General features: G+C 56.4%; 2 protein-coding genes and 1 non-coding gene across 3 annotated transcripts; 2 read left to right on the top strand and 1 right to left on the bottom strand.

Moving 5' to 3' along the window:
• Positions 1-250: 250 nt before the first annotated feature.
• On the top strand, positions 251-323 carry TRNAG-CCC (transfer RNA glycine (anticodon CCC)). Its single transcript has one exon. It is a non-coding gene; the product is annotated as a tRNA-Gly (tRNA).
• Positions 324-2,777: 2,454 nt separating this feature from the next.
• ICMT (isoprenylcysteine carboxyl methyltransferase) lies at positions 2,778-9,679 on the bottom strand. Its single transcript, XM_061185071.1, has 5 exons — positions 9,424-9,679; positions 8,502-8,590; positions 7,418-7,587; positions 6,413-6,630; positions 2,778-3,884 (listed from the first exon to the last, which is right to left on the bottom strand). Exons 1-5 carry the CDS (start codon positions 9,616-9,618, stop codon positions 3,702-3,704), a joined length of 855 nt encoding a protein of 284 aa, XP_061041054.1. The 5' UTR covers positions 9,619-9,679; the 3' UTR covers positions 2,778-3,701.
• Positions 9,680-17,073: 7,394 nt separating this feature from the next.
• On the top strand, positions 17,074-18,087 carry HES3 (hes family bHLH transcription factor 3). The gene is made up of 3 exons (XM_061187155.1): positions 17,074-17,154; positions 17,257-17,338; positions 17,714-18,087. Exons 1-3 carry the CDS (start codon positions 17,074-17,076, stop codon positions 18,085-18,087), a joined length of 537 nt encoding a protein of 178 aa, XP_061043138.1.
• The last annotated feature ends 818 nt before the right edge of the window (positions 18,088-18,905 follow it).

Below are 18,905 nucleotides of genomic sequence, written 5' to 3'. Positions count from 1 at the left end.
CACTGACCCATCTGCCACATCAGTACCCGACACCTCCACACCTGCTCTGTCAAGAGCACCGACGTTCCCATCCCAAAGCATCACAAACCTCCACGGTAGCCTGGGGGGCTGGAGGAACTTGTCATGACAAACTGGTTAGAGGTAGGACTTCAGAACAGAATCGAGGAGGCAAAACACATCTGGTTTTACGCTGTAGGTTTTGGACATTTCTTAGCCAGAAGCAAAAAGACCTTAAGAGTTTCCGGGGGCTTCCCCGGTGGTCCAGTGGTCAAGACTCTGCACTCCCAATGCAGGGGGCCCGGGTTCGATCCCCGGTCAGGGAACTAGATCCCGCATGCCGCAACTAAAAGATCCTGCATGCTGCAACTAAGACCCGGCACAGCCAAATAAATAAATAAATATTTTTTAAAAAAAAGTTTCTGAATCCCACATAGTCATACTATTGTTCATAGTGAAATCAAGTACAGTTTTATTTAAGAATTGGAAATAATTTCTGTGAAAGAAAATCCAATATTTAAATAAACATTTCTGCGTGTAAAAAGAAGAGTAATTACTCCATTAGGTTACTCTCCTAGCTTAAGCTATGGGACAGACCCTCAGGAGCAAGCGCTTGGGACCGCTGCTGATGGCCGGTCGTCCGAGCCCAGGACAGGGCGTCAGGCTTCCATAGCGGGGCACAGAGAGCAAGCCTCTCCCACCGTGCCAGACAGGCTGGGGTCGCCTGGCCTCGCCAGGTCACTGCAGAGGCAAAACGCAGAGGGAGAGCACGACTCCCTAAGGCAGTAAGGAAGTGCAGAGAAGGGACGGTGGTTCACTGTTCCTGTCACAGAGGGGCTGCGTCCAAACCCTACGGAACCTCACCTGTCAACACAACCGCTTGGTTTAGCGATGTTTCCCCATCATGTTAATCACCCAGAGTGCTAAGTAAGTGGAAGGGATTAACAAAGTTCACTTTGTAGGCTTATGCAGCAGTTTATGACAATGAAGGGCTGGTGGGGTGCGCTGCCTTCTGCCCTCTGCCAGGCTCGCCTACAACCTCGTTTCCGTAAACTGCCATTCTCGGCCCCAGCCTGCAAACCCTCATGAAATGTTTCATTTTGCACTGCTTCAAAATAGCTTTGCTCTGTGCAGTGCCTATTTTCCATTTCAGAGTCTCCGCTTTGAAACCTGCAATGGAAAAAGAAATCTCTTGACGGTTTCTTAATTTGAGGGAACCGGCGACGTGGCCTTTACCCAAAATAAGCTTTCGGGAATACCCACAAAGCCTGTACCTCATTAACCTGATTCTCTTCCCTGTGCGCTGTCACTGCTGAATTTATAAAGTTAAAAATAACCTGAAGATCTCAGTGCTAGATGAAAGTCAATCACTTGCCAAATCCCGCCCCTAAGTAGTTCATCTTTGATCCCCAAGTAATTGCGGACTTCCGCCCTGGGTTACAAATCCGGGTGGGAACTTGCTTGTGAACTGCTCTTTCAAGCAGAGCAGAATGTCACGTCCAGCCAGCGCAGGTGGTGTGACGGCAGCATCTCCCTGCCTGCCTCCTGAGCTCCAGGCCTCAGGCGGAGGAGGGACAGACCGTCAGAGGCCAACACCTCCGGTCTCACTGTCCGCAAAGCCAGGGTCGTCACTAGCTCCTCTCCATCTGCTAAAGAGACAACTTCACGACCCCCAGTGGTAACGAAAGCTGGGTCCTAACCTGCTAGATGCAGCAAGAAAGGACTTTCCCTCAAAGAGCTGGGGGTGGCCGCCAAAACCCCAGCTACGCCCTCCTCAGTTTTGCAATCCTATTAAGTGGCGTTTATTTCACTAGGAGTGGTCTGGAGAACAAGTTTAGCACTGATTCAAGTCCCCAAACACAGTAAGTGCATGTTGATGTCCCACCGGGCAGCGTTCCCGCCAGAGGAATCTGCCGCGAGGCTCTGGCTGCTGCCTGGGTTGTCTGCCTGAGAGACCTCAGGAGGCCGAGGCTGGAATCTGTCCGGCCCGCAAACCAGCAAATGGCGCACCTGTCACCGATGAACGTGTAAACCTCTTTGGTATATATAATGATGAAAAAACTAATTAGGCCATGAAATCTAGAAATAAGTTAATATTTTGAGTTGGTAAAATGCTTTTTTGAACACACATTTCCGGTATCTGGTACAGTGAATCAAATGTCCATTTTTGTGTAACTCATGCAATACTGGTTTCGTTTATGTCATCTCTGTCACCCAAGTATTAAAAACGTTTGACACTGTTCTTCTAAGTCTTCACAAGACCCCTGCGAGGTAGGTGGTATTGACCCCATCCTACAGATGGGGAGGTCTAGGCACGGAAAGGTTTAGTGGCTCCTCGAAAACCGCGTCGCGTGGCGTGGCAGCGCTCCAGCCAGGGGCCGATGCCACCTCTGATTCACGCTCTGTTGGTGCCACTGCAGGACTGCATGGAAGGAATTCACACTGAGAGCAAGTTGCTCTCTGGTCCAGAATTCAACAAGGGTCTCAAAGCTTGTATGTTTGACTCGTAAAGCCAACCACTCTTCCCGAACTTGAAAAACAAAAGTACTGACTAAATCTCAACTGGGATTATTTGCCCTATTTTTTTCATGAGTTGACTTGCTTGAATTTCATAGTTGTTTATGCTCAAACCCCTTTGGAAAAGACAGTTTGAAATGGCATTAGGGACGATGGAATTTTGAGAACAGAACATAGAAATCAATGGTTAATAGATTTAAGTCAAAACACAAAAATATAAGCTATGATAGAGTAAGAATAAACCCCAAGTAAACGGAGAGCAGTATTTCTCAACGTTTAACAATGCCTTGCACAGAGCAGGTGTCCAGGAAGCATTTTTTTGGATAAAGGAGAAATGACACATCTTTGACATGCCTGTCACTGGTAACAGCCCCCTTCTGGGAGGAGCCAGGACCCAGGAAAGCCACAGGGGCCCACAGTCTCCCTGGCCCGGGGAGCCCTGGTAACACAAAGCGTCAGCTGAGTCATCTGGAGGTGTCTGTGCTGCCTTTCTGCCAAATAAAAGGTGGGGCTCACACGCCAAGCGAGTCCCCTGAGTTCATACTGCTGTTTTTGAAAACAGGTAAGTAAACATGATGAGATATATGAAGAGCCAAAGTGCCTTATAAGGAAGTGTCTTTAAAACTATAGAGATGCTCATGCACTTAAGGACAGAAACAGGGAGGTTAAAGCTGTGCTGTCTGTGTGTTTCGGCCAAAGTAAGGATTCTGAATGGGTTTCTAACGCTAGTAGGTACTGGTGCCCACGTACCCCTTCCTGCTGCAGGAGCCGCACTCAGCGTCAGGAGCGAGCCCCCCTCTCCCCAGAGGTCTTGGTCACAACTTAACAGCCCTGGCCTCGTGGGGGATGGAGTGTGGCCTAGGCTCTCCCCGGGCACGTCGGGGGGGCACTGCCGAGTACTGCTGTTATCTGCATCTCGTCCACCTTTAATCTGCGTCCTACCTTGATGCAGCCCGAGATCACGCTGCTCCAGGGCAGGGGGAGGTGGGAGTGGGGGTGGGAGGGGGGTCCTTTGGTCCTAAGGCCTTCTGACCATTTGATCTTGAGTGATATTCCAGAAGAGTAACTGGTGACATACAAAATGATTTAAGAAAGTCCGTTCTGCAGAGTGGCCGACAGGAAGCAGTTCCGTCCCACGCTGCCTGGAGTGGGAGGCCCCCCGGCCTGGCCTGGGCCGTCCGGGCCTATCATAGCTCCACCTTGACCCCCTTTATGAAAGGCAGGCCCGTGGGCACCCGCTTCTTATACTCCAGGTACTCGTCTCCAAAAAAGTGGATCAGCGAGATCTCCTCCTCCTCCGTGCGGTCGCGGAAGAAGCGCCACACTGTCAGAGCGTAGCTCACGCCGCAGATGGGGTTACACAGCACCACCTGGCGAAGGGACACAGGGTTAGTGGGCTGGGGTCAGTGCGATCCGACACCTTGAACTTTAGCGGCACGTGCTGCTCTCCAGCAACCACAGGGGACTTCCTGCCAAGGGCCTGAGAAACTCCCGAAATATCACCAGGGTCTTTGAGACCCTGAGCCAGGGCGCCATTAACGGAAACCCCACCATCACTTTCACAACAGGGCTAAACACCCATCACTGTAGCTTTCGTTCGTATGCTTTTCTGTTGTTCCTCTTACCTGAGAGATGCCTAAAAATTGAAAGGAAAGAGCAACCTCTTGGATTTCAACCCCCAGGCAGGGGTGCTAGCAACTCCTCCCTCCACCCCCATACGTGAATTCCCGTTCCAAGCACCACCGCCTTCCCGCGTGGCTCCCAGCCTGCCCCCTCCCTAGCACGCTCCCTCCCACCCCACAGCTGCCCGGCCCCCTGCCTCTGGCCCCCGCAACCTTCCTGCGTACGTGCCGTCGATACACTGCTATCAGCTGAGCCCCCAAAGCCACTTCTTCCGTCAGATCACTCCCCTGTTCAGAAGGCACCAAGGCCTCCACCGCGCCTCCTGAGCCCGGCTTTTGAAGTCCAGGAAAGCAGCTCCTCAGCCCACTTCTGTGTAGCTCGGGAGCCCACTGATCCACCCCTGCCCACGCCGACGGGCCCCCCGGCCCCCGCCCGGGACGTATGTCTTCCCCACATGGGTGACCCCACTTCTTCTCACCACTGTTTACTGAGCACCTACTGTGTTCCCAGCACATGCCAAGCCCTTTACCACCAACCAGTAAGCCATTCGACGCCCAGAGCAAGCCTCTTGAGTAGCGCCGCCACCCCCGCTTAACCCGCAAGGAAACGGAGGCCAATCAGTTGATGTTAGAGCCGGACCGGCCCCACCCGCCCGCCAGCGACCCCAGAGCCTGTGCCGCCACCGCCAGCAGACCCTAGAGCGGGGTTTCCCAGTCTCAAGCCACAACCCGTCATGGAGCCAGGAGATCAATCCCGTGCATCCGAAACGGCATTACAAACACTAACAAGATAGGAAACAGAGCGTTTTGTACACAGTCAGGGTGAGTATTGTTCAGGAAAGATGTGTGCAGCTTTTACACACACTTGTGTGCTGGGTCATGGTGTAGAAAGATCTATAGTCAAAGAAGTATGAAAAGCTCTCCAGTCCTAGAGCACTTAGGTTTATTAGTTAGCACTTAACGGCAAATTACATGATTCCACTACAATCAATCTGTTCCCGGGGAATGTGATCGTTAATGCGGCAGTCTTAAGTTTCAGAGTTGCAAGTTTTCACACAAATGCTGTGCAGTAACCTACTACACCACTGGGGGTCACCAGAGTGCCCCCCCCCCATAGCATGCACTGCAATGGGATGCCTGGGGGCCCAGACTGGATGTTCCCAAAGAGGTGATGAGTTTTCTAAGCTCTATCCACATTCTCTGGCCAAGTCCTTCTAGGACTAAGAAAACAGATTCAAGAGACAATGCTCAAGAAACAAGGCTCAGGGGCTTCCCAGGTGGCGCAGTGGTTGAGAATCTGCCTGCTAATGCAGGGGACACGGGTTCGAGCCCTGGTCTGGGAAGATCCCACATGCCGCGGAGCAACTGGGCCCGTGAGCCACAACTACTGAGCCTGCGCGTCTGGAGCCTGTACTCCGCAACAGGAGCGGCCGCGACAGTGAGAGGCCTGCGCACCGCGATGAGGAGTGGCCCCCGCTCGCCGCAACTAGAGAAAGCCCTCGCACAGAAACGAAGACACAACACAGCCATAAATAAATAAATAAATAAATTAAAAAAAAAAAAAAAAGAAACAAGGTTCGGTCTGCAGCCTGAGACAGAGCAAACCTCCATCGCTCATGTTAAACCTGACACATGACCCTGGGCTCATCCACAGCAGCCTCTAATGAAAATCAGCTAAGCTGCCCCTTGAGTGGCAGAGGGCTCTCCCCAAAGCCCCATCTCTGTCCTCATCCCACTGGGATGCTCCAGATCTAAGTTAAAGAGGCAGAAAAGGGGTACGACAGGGGGGGTAATGGCACCTAGAATCGCCGAGAGTTTACAAGCTTAGGACACCCAGATTTTAAGTACATAGCAAAAAATGCTAAAGACTAAATCAGTTCTTTTGACTTTTATTTAACTATCACTTGAAACATGGCAGGGAACACGTGTACCTATTTTAAAAGGACCAACAGGGAATTCCCTGGTGGTCCAGTAGTTAAGACTCCATGCTTGCACTGCAGGGGGTCCAGGTTCAGTCCCTGCTAAGGGAACTAAGATCCCACCAGCTGCACGGCGTGGCCAATAAATAAATAAATAAGTAAACACAACACTTAAAAAAAAAAAAAAAAAAGAAAATGGAAAAAAAATTTAAAAGACCAACAACTTCGTGAATATACTGAAATCTACCGAATTATACACTTTGAAATGGTGAATTTTATGATATTTAAATTATATGTCAATTTAAAACATATTTTTAAAAACTTTAAAGGAGACCAGTATCGTATCTGATAGCATACCTGGGTTCCGATACTCCAGTAAAACCACCCAACATAAGAAGGATGCCGGAACCAAGCGTATACTCCGCTTGTCACCAGAGTGTGGGTTTCTGACTTTTCATTCTGCACCACGTGGTTGAAATTGGAACCAGCTGTAAACATCGCCGCTTTCCTCAGACACTCTCCAAAGACCACCATCAGCAGCCCCGTGGCGCTGAGCCAGGTGATCTGCTTCAGTTCTGCAGGAGAGGGATGGTGACAACCGGGGAGTGAAGACCCTGGACTGCTGAGTTCCCCTCTGCATGCTTAAAATTAACCTACGTTTCGAAAGACAGGAACACTAGAACACATGCTAGTGGGCAATCGGCATCTGTCATCACATTAAAATTTAATTATAAACAAAACACATTCCCCTAAGTTGTGCTGTTCACCCATTCACGTTAAAACGCCAACAGCCCAGTTAGAGTGTCATGGCAAAGAGCTGACGGGCTCTCATCCACACCCCCCCGCCACACGCTCCCATCCTTCCTCTGGAGACAAAGACAGCTAAGTGAAGCCGAGAAGGATCCAGCATCTCCCGTCTTGGCCCTTTACTGAATCTTAGGAACTACATACATTTCATTTAACTTGCTGTGGAAAGTTCAGTGTCAGAGTAGGTTCCAGATGCAGTAGTTTTTGCTAATAAAATTTTTACATGAAATTTCTCAAGTCACAGAAAATGAACAGATCCAAATCTTCTGACTGTAAAATTGGTATTACAGCTATCAGAGGTTGGGACTTCCTGTTAAATGGTACACACTACGTCCTGCAAGGCTTAAAGCATAAGGTCAACACATCCTCCATTCAAAATCCAGAAGCGGAATTCACAAGTGGAGCTTGTCCTTTATAAAGAGCTTAGTGAGGATAGAGGTCTGGGGAAAATCACTCGGGGAGATTAGACCTGAGAGGTGAACCCACGTCACTGTCCTCAGGCCCACGTGGAAGCCACCCATCTCCCCTGCAGAGGGGAGAGCAGGGCACACTGACCTGGCCAGAAGATATTTTCAAGTATGAACTCTATCCAAGAAGAAAGAGCTGCTACTGTATACTCCACACTGTGATTCAGGAGAAAGGAATCCAAGGACAGACTCTTGGGATTATTGACGGCTGTGACTAAGTATTCAGAATAGTGAAATAATGACAAGGAGCACATATACCTATTTAAAAACAAAAAGAACGAGAGGTAAGTTGGGGCAAGGGAATCAAGTTAGCCGTTAAGTCCAAGTACAGATTTGGTCTGAACTGTCCCTGAATTCTATGATGAGGGCCTGCTGTCACCTGTCTGAGAGGGGACATCAGGCACCCACATGTAGCATTATTCCCTGAGGTTTGCAGAAAGGGGGGTTGTAAAGGGACTATGTTGTTGAATGTCACAGGAGGGAAAAAAAGAAAAAAAACAAAAAAACAAAAAAACATAGGTTAGGAAGGCACTATGGGCCTTCAGCCTTTTTAAAAAATGACACTACACACAGTAAAACATGAAAGAGAGAAGTATCAAAATAAAGTAGTGATGTATGTCGAATACAAAAATTCGAAAAACTGAAATAATTCCAGCAAAGAAGGATTAGATGGCTCAGAGTATTGATAATAGGAGATGAAGCTTTTTACCTTGAAGCCACTGGTTCATATCCAGGTCAGGGCCTAGAAGGCTCAAGGGACTGAAATCACAGTGTAGGGAAAAATCCTACACTGGCCGTGGGGGAGGCACTAGATGTGACCTAATAGAAATTAGAGACGGAAAAGGCCTGTGAAGACGAGCCAGAGCCTTGCCCCTTCCTGTCACTGAGGACCAGTACCCTCTTCTGGGAAGGGCTGGTCACATTACTGAAGGTGCAGCAGATGAGAGCACCTATGCGAAGGGCGCCAGGGAGACCTGTTTCCACCTGCGACAGAAGTAACCAACGGGCACAAGTTCTCAAGGTTCGAGATGCGGGAATCTAGGAAGCTAGAGGCCTCATTCCCTTAGAGCCCTCACTAGCCTTCAGCCAGCCAGGGATGCGGGAATATCACTACTGACCCTCTGATCCGCCCACCCTCACCTCAAAACTATCATTCCCAAAGCACTTCTTACCAGCCAAAGTGATTCCAAGAAGACTGGCTAAAACTTAGCAGCACTCCACAGCCAAACACAAAGCCAAGGAAACAGGCTCGGATGGCTATCTGAAACGGACCCAAAAGGGGATCAGTCACCTGGTTGTTCACAGAGCACACATCCTACTTCCTGGGATAAGTAGGCCACCCGCAAGTCCATGGAGCCGATTTGCTCAGAGGTTAACAGGGTGAAGCAGGGCTGCCTGGGTTCAAATCCCAAGCCCACCCCTCTATGGCTCTGTGGCCTTAGGCAAGTTACTTCATCTCTCTGGACCTCGGTTTCCCCATCTACACAATGGGGATGACAAGAGTACCTACCTCTGAGGACTGCTGTGAAGATTACCCAAGTAAAGCACTTAAGACGAAGTGCTTCGTAAGTAAGGTTTAGCTACCATTACTATTATGATTGTTATTGTCACTCAGGGCTGTGGGAAAACTGAGTTAAACCTAGCTTATTGGCCGGATTCTCCCAAGTCCATGCAGCGAATCTGGTCGGGCAGCCGGGACTCTGCGCCCAGCCCCCTCCACGTAACTGCGGGGGGCTCTGACCTCAGACTTGACAGCAGGTAGTTCTCCACACCTTAAATTACATAAAAGAACTCGTGGGCCCGCTCACTCCCCACCCCACGTGCATCTGCCGCAGCTGCTGAACGGCACCAACCGCAACTTCCCACCCACTCCGCCGGGTGGAGGGGGCCCGCGCCCCACGCCCCCCGGGACTGGCAGGGAGGGGGCCCTCCTGCCACCTGAACTCGCAGCTGCTAAAAGACGCGGCCGGGGGGAGGCAGCCCCTCTCGCGGGCCGCGCTCTCGGCAGACCCGGACCTCGACCCCGGGGGGACGGTGCCCACGCGCCGCGCCCAGCCCGCCCGACCCCGGTCCCCGCCCCGGCCCGGCCCGCACCTGGTAGCGCGGCGGCCGGTAGAGCAGCAGCAGCAGTGCGTTCAGCCCGGCCACGTAGAGCGCCAGCCCGGTGCGGCCCTGCAGGCCGGCGCGCGTGAGCAGCGGCAGCGCGAGCACCGAGGCGCCCAGCAGGAAGGTGGCGAGGCTGAGGCGCGCCTCGGAGCCCGGCGGAGCCCGCGCCGCGCAGCCCGCCATGGCGCAGGGCGGCGAACCAGCGGGCGGCGGCCCCAACCGTAGCCTGGGGAAACCCGCCCGCCGCGCCTGCGCACTGCGCTGCCGACGCCGGCCGGGAAGGGCAGCCGCCCAGACCTGCGCACCGCCCTCGAGCTCTCGCGATACCGCCGCGCCGTGCGGCGGGGGCCCGAATTTGACAGGAGCGGCCCGCCCTGCCGCCCCGCCCCGCCCCGCCCCGCCATCCCCCCGGGACCCCCTGACCCAGGCAGAGCTGCGGCTGGGGGGCGGGGCCGCGGGGAGGCTGGGTCCTGGGCCGAGAAGTTGCCGGCGGCGTCTGCCAGGAGTCGGCCCCAAACTCCAGAATGTCCCCGTCCAGAGAAATCACGTGAAATCTAAAGCACCCAGCCCCCGCCCCCGCCGCTCACTGGCCCCGCGCGGTCCCCCGCGAAACCGACAGTCCTGGGCATGCGGGCGCGAGCTGGCGATCCGCCTTCACCCCACCCCGCCCCGGGGGTTCCGCGCGCAGAGACCACCCGCCCTCAGCAGGGTCTCCGAGCGCCCGCTGGGCGCCCAGGCTGCGGGGACACTACCCTTGGGACATGCACGCAGCGGGGTGACCGCCCACTTCAGTTCGTGTCGAGGGAGAATGTTAGCCGACGATGGAAATCCTCAAGACATTACGTTTTTTATAAGGCAGCATGCAAAACTTTACAGTGTGATCCTGACTTCACTTGGGAAAAAGAAAAGCATATGTGTGAGCCTGGGAAAATGTTTGGAATAGAAGCCAAAATTACTTCACAACGGTAATCTTCAGGTGGTAGGGACTCTGGGAGACTTTTCCTGTCTTTTTTATATGTTTTTGTATTTTCCATATGGCCCACAATCAATCTATAGTACTTAGGAATTGTTCCTTACTTTACCGGCGCGGCATTGCGGAACTTCCCGGAGCAGGGATCCAACCCGTGCCCCTTGCAGTGGAAGGGCTTAGTCTTAACCACTGGACCACTGGGGAAGTCCTGTTGCTTAATTTTTTAAAAGGTAAATGCCTCCACTTCCGGGCGCTCACAAAGGCCTGATGGAGGAAAAAGGCAAGTAAGCAAATGACTAGAATAAACTATGGTGGGATGGGAGTGGGTCAGGAGCCAAGTAGGGATAGAGAGGGTATGGGAGGGACCCCAGGGAGAGGCCTGTGGGTGGGAGCGTCAGGAGTCTGCCCGGTAGAGTCGGTACTGGCAGCCCGCCTGAGGCTGGAAATGAGAGCAAGGACATCTACAGGAGGGAGGGGACCGAGTTTTGCAGACACAGAGGCAGGAGGAAGCAAGCCTGAAGCGGGATAGGGGACAGGCCCTGGGGGAGGCTGGAACCCAGAGTAGTGGGTCAGAGAGCCATAAGGGCAGGTGGGCTGTGAGCTGCAGTCAGCCCAGTCTGCCTCTGAGTCCCTGGCCACCCTACCTTCCTGTGTCCTTGCAGGACCAGGCAGGAGGCCTTTTGTCTGGAAAGCTGGGTTCAGGGAAGGGTGGAGAGCCTGCCTCAGCAGCTTTGTGAGCTCAGGCAAAGCAACTCTATGAGCCTCAACTTCCTATAAAATGGGGATCCTGATTTCACGGGTCTCATACCGATGTTCTGTAAACCCAGTATCATGTTTAAAATGTGCTCAGAAGACATTTGCTAAACTCGGTAGATGGGAACTGAAAGGAGATTTAATGTTTTAAAATCCAGCGTCACCCAGTTGCAGCGCCATGTGGGAAGGAAGCCTGGACTGTTACTGGGGGCTGAGAGCCAGGGTCCTGCCACTGTCCCCTGTTTCTACTGTCTCCCCCACTCAGGACCTCTCCTGCATCTCCAGGACACCTCAGGGCCACTAGAGGGTGCTCACTGCATCTTCACTCCTAGGAGTGAGTCTGGTCCTGGGGCAGAGGGCTGCTCCCAGGAAGCTCCTTTTCTGGCCACTGGTATCTGCTCTCCATGCTGACTTATGGCAGGGGCAGTCCCTGTTCTGGGGGGCACAGAGTAACATGTAATGCAGATTGGAAGGCTTGAGCAACTCTCTCTTCTCTGCCCATCATTTCCTCTTAGACCATACATCTCCATCAGTCCCAACTTGGAGAAGGGAGAAAGAAGGGGGAGGCAGTCCCCTTCCAGGTAGGGCCAGACCAGCAGGAAGGGGAATTTTTAGAAGTCACTAGAGTTGCTGAATCTGTCAGGGCCCGGGGGTTCACAGAGGAGTGATGGAAGAGAAAGGCAAGTAAGCAAATGTATGTACACACTGGCATAGATCCAGAGCAACAAAGTCACACAGAGAGATACACAGGCACACAGAGAAACAGTAATTCACAGAGATATAGACAGAAACACAGAGACCTGCTTTCCCACCAGAGAGGAAAGCAATCTGATCAAACATGTCCACTCTGCACACAGCTCTCCCGTGTCACTCCAGTTTGTCATCCCCTAGGCTAGAGGAACAGCACACCTACAGTAACATAAGAAAATAAAGAGAAACTAGTCAGCCTGGGGATGCCTTGCTTTCCATTTTTTCCCCCTCTAAATAAGCATTTGAATGTGTTTTGTTCTAGGAGCTGTGAGGCAAGCACAAAGGGAACCCTTTCTCATGCAGGAAGTTCCCTCTCTAGGGCCTCCCCTCCCCGCCCCCCAATCCAGCCATCCACCCACCAGCTGAGGTGGCTTTCCATCCTGGGCCCAAGTGGGGATCCCTCTTGTTTTAAAAAGCCATCAGAACCATGTTGACTTTTCCAAGTTAAGCTGCAGGCTGAGGTGAAATTAGGCTCCCTTTTCTCAAACAGGGTTGCTTTACGGAGAAAGAGGAAATGTAGGAAGGGGGAATGCTGCAGAGCAAGCAGGAGAAGGGGCAAGGATGGGTGTTAACCAAGCACCTCCACCCACACCAGCTTCCCAGGATGAAAGGCTGGCTCCTGTCCAAGCCTGACACCAAGTAGGAAACAGCTCTGGAACTCTGCCTCTCCCTCCTCCCTGATGGTGGGTGACCTCCTGGGACTCCTTGTCACTCACAGGCCTCTGCCCCATCCACCTCCCACGTGGAGGCCAAGAGGGGCCTGTACAGTGTGGCTGCAGCTCGCTCTGATCCTCCAAAAGTTGTTTTTTCTTCGCCTCCTCTGGCCATTCCCCACTCCAGGCATGAGAGCCCGCCCCCCCCCACCCCAGTCTGGTAAATGACTCATAATTTATGAGCACATCAGCCCAACGTGCATAAGTCATATGTGCACAAAGGGGCCGGGTAAATATTTAAAGATTAGAGCCAGCTGGGGAGAAGCACAAAAGGCTGGGACAATGAGGGTCTCCCAGAATTCACCCTCTCTGAGCTGGGCCAGCCCGGTTCAGTGTTGATGCACTCACCGGAGTCCCAGCCTTTGTCCCCTGGAGGGCCCTTGGCTGCCGGGCTATTCGGAGTCCTAACCCAGCCAAAGAGAGTTAAACAATCGCAGCCTCTCCAAGCCCATCTGGAGACAATTGGCTGAGTCATTTCTGAGCTTTTGCTGCGTCCCAATAGTTAATTACATGGAGCAATCACTTCATTCCATTTAGAAATGCATCCCGGAGGGGGACGCACATTTCTCCCTCCAGCCACTGCACAGGCAGTGGCCTCCGCAGCACCTAACAGCTCGGGTAGCTTTAAATGCCTGGGGGCTGCAGGAAAGCAGGGGTTCCCATCCAGGGCCTGCATCGTTCTGTAATGTTCTTTCTTTTGCCAAAGTCAAGAAAACCAAATGGAGGAAGAGAGGACAAAGGCACAGGTCACTTTGGGCCTTAAATTCCCCAGCCTGAGGAAGCCACGGGCTTTGAGTAGCCCTGGAAGCCCCCAGAGCTCTCTTGAGTTATAGAAAGAATTTTTCCTGAATGAGCAGAGGGCAGCCTGTGTCCCCCCAGCGCTCTGCCTGGACTTGTGCTCCTTTCCAAGCCCCCTGGGAACCCCAGAGGCTAAAGATGGAAAGGGAGTCGGTGGCCTACATCCTGGCTTGCATAAGCCGGGTTTCTAAGTTGGTCCATGCCCTTGCCGGCAGCCCGAGAGCGCTTGGTCCTGTTTGCTCTCAGAGAGGACGAGGTGAACCCGCAGCCGCTCCCCCTACCTCGGAAAACGCCTCCCCCGCCTCTGCACGCGCCCTCAGAGCCCAGCCTGCCTAGGGTGTGTAGGATGCCCAGACGCAAAACTTGCAAACAGACCTGGGGCTCCCTAGCCTGGGTCTCCGAGCAGGATCTCGGTGGAGACTCCGGTCTTTTCCAATGACCTTGCCAAATGCAAAAATCTGCCTTTAACTTAGTGGGGGTATCGGCTGCCCAGAAGACTGACCCGAATTGGGGGTAAAGGGTGGCGAGGGTGGCGAGGAAACTGTCTCTGAAGGTGGGAAAAAGGTAAGATGGAATTTGCACAGAGATCCCTTTCAGCCTTGAGTCCCGCGCGACCCTCGGCCAGCTGGAGGCGACGAACGCGCCAAGGTGGCTGTTTGTGGTGAGGGAGCCGCGCGAGGACCCGGGCAAGCCCGGAAAGTGGGGGAGGGGATCGGCCTAGGTGGGGAGACGCCAGCTGAGGACCTGCCAGAGGGGGAGGGGGCGCAGCGGGCAGTGCCGGGGTGGGGGTCGGGGGCAGCGGAGGCGGAGGCCCATTGAACCGGCAAGGGCGGAGCTTGACAGTCCGAATTCCTCCCGGGCCGCCCGGGCCGGCCTCGCCTGCCGCAGCCAAAGCAGAACATTGCGAATTAGCGCATTTTGCGGTCAATTTTCCACTGCTTAAGAAACACTAAGCCACCCACGTGAGCGGCCCCACCCAGAGCGGCCGGGATCTCGGGGCACGGGCTCGAGAGGGGTGGTGGCCCTAGGAGCTGCGGGGGCCAGGGTGCAGGCGGGGGCGTCTCGCGGGCCTCTTTATTGCGGCCCAAACTCTGGAGAGGGGGCGGGCCCGGCGCCCCCGCTGTGGGCCGCGAGAGCTGCGCCGAGGGCCATTGGTTTGCTAATAACGCCGGAGTTGAAAGGCGCGGGCGGCGGTTTATGGGGAGGGATCATAATTAGAGGACAAATTGCCCGGCTGCCCGCGCGGCTCGAGAGCGGGGCGGGGATGAGGGGGACCGCCCGAGCGAGGCGCGCGCCCAGACTCCCTGCAGATGTGCAGCAGCTGGAAGCCCGCGCGCGGCGGGGCGCCCGGAGTTTGGCCCCGAGGGGGCGGGCGGGGGCGCGGCTTTGTGGGGCCGGCACAATGCCCTTAACACTCGGCTGCCCCCTTTGTGCCCGGCCTCGCCGCCCGCCCGCCCCGCGGCGCCTTTGTACCGCGCCGCCACCGCCCCAAGCCGGAGCGAACCCGCGGAAGCCACTCGGGGCCGGCCGGCCCCTGCGCTTCAAAGCCGCCCGGCGCGTGCCAGCGCCCGCAGTCCCGCCGCGGCCCCGCCACCCGCCCTGGGCCGGGCCCGGCCCGGATCTGGCCGGCGGGCCCTGCGGCCGGGGCGAAAGAACACTTGGGAGCCGCTGTCGCCGAAGCTTCTGCCTGAAAGGAGGGCGGGGAGCGATTCTCCACGCTGCTTGGCGCCTGGGAACGCCACTGCCGGGCAGGGGGCCCATCAATACCCCGAGCGGGGGTGGATGGGTAAGAGGATGGAGCTGGGGCCCACCAAGGACCCAGCAGTTTCCCCTCCCCCTCCCACTGGGGCCTCGCGAAGGCCAGTTTGTTCAGTCTTCGGCAGCAGGGCTCCACTGCCGAACTTTCGGGTCCTTGCGACTTCCACAGCGCCCTCACAAGCAGCACTAGGGGCCGCATGTTCACTGAAGCCAAGGGAACTCAGTAAAGGGAGCTGTGTAGGTTTGAACCCAGGGACTCCCGCAGACGTCAGTTTTCCCGTCCCTCACAGCTCCTGGAGCCCAGCCTCCTGAAGCCCAAGCAGGGACTGCACCGGAGTCCTGCTCTAGGGCCTAGCCGGTCCGGGGGCAGGTGTCTCCTCCTCTGAGCTCCTGGGGTCTTCAGCCACCGCCTGAATAATGAAAAGGGGGTTGACATCCCGGGCCTCCAAACGTGCAGAACGGCGCTCTCCCCACATGCTCAGTGGTCTTCACCACCACCTCCCATTTGTTGGGACCCAGAGAAGGCCAATGGGCAGGGGTGGGGGGAATAAACTCCTAGGCCTTCCCTGTGAGGGAAAACTCCTCAGAGCCTGAGTTTTCCAGCCTGCAAACTCAGGACTGGGGGTGGGGGAGGCCTTTCTGACTGCCCTGGCCTGAGGCTGCCTGCAGCTTGCCCCCCAGTTTGAAGAGTGTGGGTTGGGTCCTAACAGGGCCGGAGGGCCCCGAGCCCAGATGGAACCCCGACGCAGGACTGCTCCCAGTCCCGAGGCCCCAAGGAGGAGGAGGCTGGCTGTGGCCCCGCGGGCGGGCTGCATGCTTTAATGGGACACATGTTGCTGCTTGGCCCCCGCGGGCCTGGTCTGCACCTGGCTTTGAGTGGCCACAGGCAGAAAATTGCTGCATTGTCCCGACATTAGGGCGACTAATGCAGCATTGCCAGCGCGGCCCGAGCGTGAAGCCCGCAGAAAGGCCTCGCTGGCGGGTGCTCCCTGCCTCCGCATCTTCATCAGGCCCGAGAAGGCCCGGTGCTCAGTCATAGTCATTAGAGGGTCTTGCAGCCAGCTGGGCCCATGGACCTCCCCCAGTGGGCTTGGTGGTGAGGCCCAGAACTTAGGGAGACTGGGACGGGAGGGGATGGGCATGGGAAGGAATTCCAGACTCAGGCAGTGGTGAGGGTGAGAGGGATAAAGGAAAGACTGAGAGGACCTCCCTGGTGGCGCAGTGGTTAAGAATCCGCCTGCCAGTGCAGGGGATACGGGTTTGGTCCCTGGTCCGGGAAGATCCCACATGCCGTGCAGCAACTAAGCCTGCGAGCCACAACTACTGAGCCCACGTGCCACAACTACTGAAGCCCGCACGCCTAGAGCCCATGCTCCGCAGCAAGAGAAGCCACTGCAATGAGAAGCCCACGCACCGCAACGAAGAGTAGCCCCCGCTCGCCGCAATTAGAGAAAGCCCGTGCGCAGCAACGAAGACCCAACGCAGACAAAAAAAAAAAAACGAAAGACTGAGAAAGGGTAAAGGTGGTCCCTCAGGAGGAAGGAGGGGTCCTGGAGGTGAGGCCTGGACTAAGGGAAGAGAAGAGGCAGAGGGAGGTGGCGAACTTCCCAGTTTGTCCCTCTCTCATGCCCTCCCCCTGGGGGTTCCACAAGTCCAGGAGCGCCTCATTGACATGTAAACGAGGGGCCCCTATAAAGGCGGTGCCGCCTCCAGTGGTCTCCGCTACGACAACATGGGCACTGAGTCCAAGACCCAGGGCAGCTCTGGCGGCCCCGCCGGCAACTTCCGCAAGGTCTGGGGTCCTGAGGGCTGCGGGGGTGAGGGGTGAGGCAGAGGGCGAGAGGGCCAAGGCCCTGCCCTCTAACTGCTGCTCACCCACAGATCTCCAAGCCGCTGATGGAGAAGAAGCGACGGGCGCGCATTAATGTGTCGCTGGAGCAGCTCAGATCGTTGCTAGAGAAACACTACTCGCACCAGGTGAGAAAGGGGAGTCGGTGGAGGTAAAGGATGATACGATCCCCAGCCTCATCCGCTCCAGCCCAGGCTGCGGTGCTAAGAGCCCTTTCCACGGATCCCCAGATCCGGAAACGCAAGTTGGAGAAGGCGGACATACTGGAGCTGAGCGTCAAGTACATGAAAAGCCTTCAGAACTCGGTGCAAGGTAGCGGGGTGGGTTGGGGGGTCGGGCGAAGAGTCGGGGGAACTTGTGGGGTCAGAGCCATGGATTCTACAAGGCCAGATAAAGGAGGGATGGATGGAGAAGAACTGCTCAGGGCAGTGGGCAGCTGAGTGAGGAGGGGGCCCCATATTTCTGTGAGTGGGCAGGCAGCAAAAGCCCGGCTGGCTGTGGAGTTGTAATCCGGGTGGGCGAAGGTCTGAACCCGGGAAGGGGGGAGCGGGTTCGGGCTGACTCCCCTCCCTTCTCTTCCCTCCCTCCACACTTCTCCCCTCCCTCGCTCTCTCCTCTCTCCATCTTTCCTTTCCTCCTCCTCTCCCCTCCTTTCCGCATTTCTCTCATCCGCTCCCCTCCCCCCAGGGCTCTGGCAGGTCCCCAGCGGAGCCGAGTACCCGTCGGGCTTCCGCGGCTGTCTGCCGGGCGTTAGCCAACTTCTGCGGCGCGGAGAGGAGGGCGGCGACGGCCTGCGCTGCCCCCTGGCGCACGAGCGCGCGGGTGGCAGCACCATGGACAGCGCCAGTCCCGTCCCCGAGGCGCCCGCGCGGCGCGGCCCCGGCGCCCCCCCAGTTTGGGCCCCTGATCCGGCCGCCGGCCGCTCGCGGTCCCCGCCACCCCGGCTCCTCTTCTCTGGAGGTCTCCCCGGTCAGTCCACCAGCATCCCCGCGCCGCAGTCGGCGTCTCGCCGCTTCGCCGAGAGCCCGGGGCCGGGGCTGCGCTTGTGGCGGCCCTGGTGAGGATCAGGTGCGGCCTCGGACTCACGGAGGCCCTCGTCTGGCCTGGGGACGCAGAGACTGTTTTGGACGGCCGGGACTCCGGTCATCGGTTCTGGTCCCGGGACGGGGTGGCCGGGAGGGTGCCGCGTCTCTTCGAACTCGGGGAAATACACGAAGCTACGATTGGACCGGGTTCTGCGCGTCTAGGCATAACCCACCCCCCACCCCAGCCCTACCCACTTAGGCCGGACCCGCTTTCTCCTCCTCCCACCTTCTAGTGGGGCTGGGAGTGGGTGTCCCGGGCTGCGCCCCTTTCCCAGGGCCCCTGGCGGGCAGTTCGTCCCCGCCCCGCGGCCGCGCCGCGGTGGGAAGGTCGCCGTCGGCAGCGGCACAGAGCGGACCCCTCGCAGCGAGGAGAATCGCTGCCCCGCCCCTGCCCATTCAGCCGGCCAGGGACGCCCGGTTCCCACCGGCACAAAGCGCGCCAGGCCCCGCCCCCCCGGCAAGGGGCCCCCATCCCATCCCCATCCTGGACCCACTCGGCTTCCAGGGATCCCCACCCCCTCCGCACGCGGCGCGGCCCACCCGCTGGCGCGCGCTCTTAAGTGTGCCCTCTCGGAAGCCCCCTCCTTAGCGACCCTGCCCTGCGCCCGCTCAGCGCTGTGGTCCCGCCCGGTAAGATGCTCCACCTACCGCCCCGGCCACCCGACGCTTGGCTCCGCGCGGCTTCTCGTAGGGACCCCGCCCACTGTCGCACCAACTTGAAGGCTGCTAGGGCACACCTCAGCTCCTCTCAAGGGAGAGTTCACTTCTCCCCACTTGGAAAAGACCCCGGCCCC

This window comes from Eubalaena glacialis, chromosome 3 (genome assembly GCF_028564815.1).
Source record: "Eubalaena glacialis isolate mEubGla1 chromosome 3, mEubGla1.1.hap2.+ XY, whole genome shotgun sequence".
Taxonomy (NCBI): domain Eukaryota; kingdom Metazoa; phylum Chordata; class Mammalia; order Artiodactyla; family Balaenidae; genus Eubalaena; species Eubalaena glacialis.
This window is presented reverse-complemented; position numbering and strand designations above follow the sequence as displayed.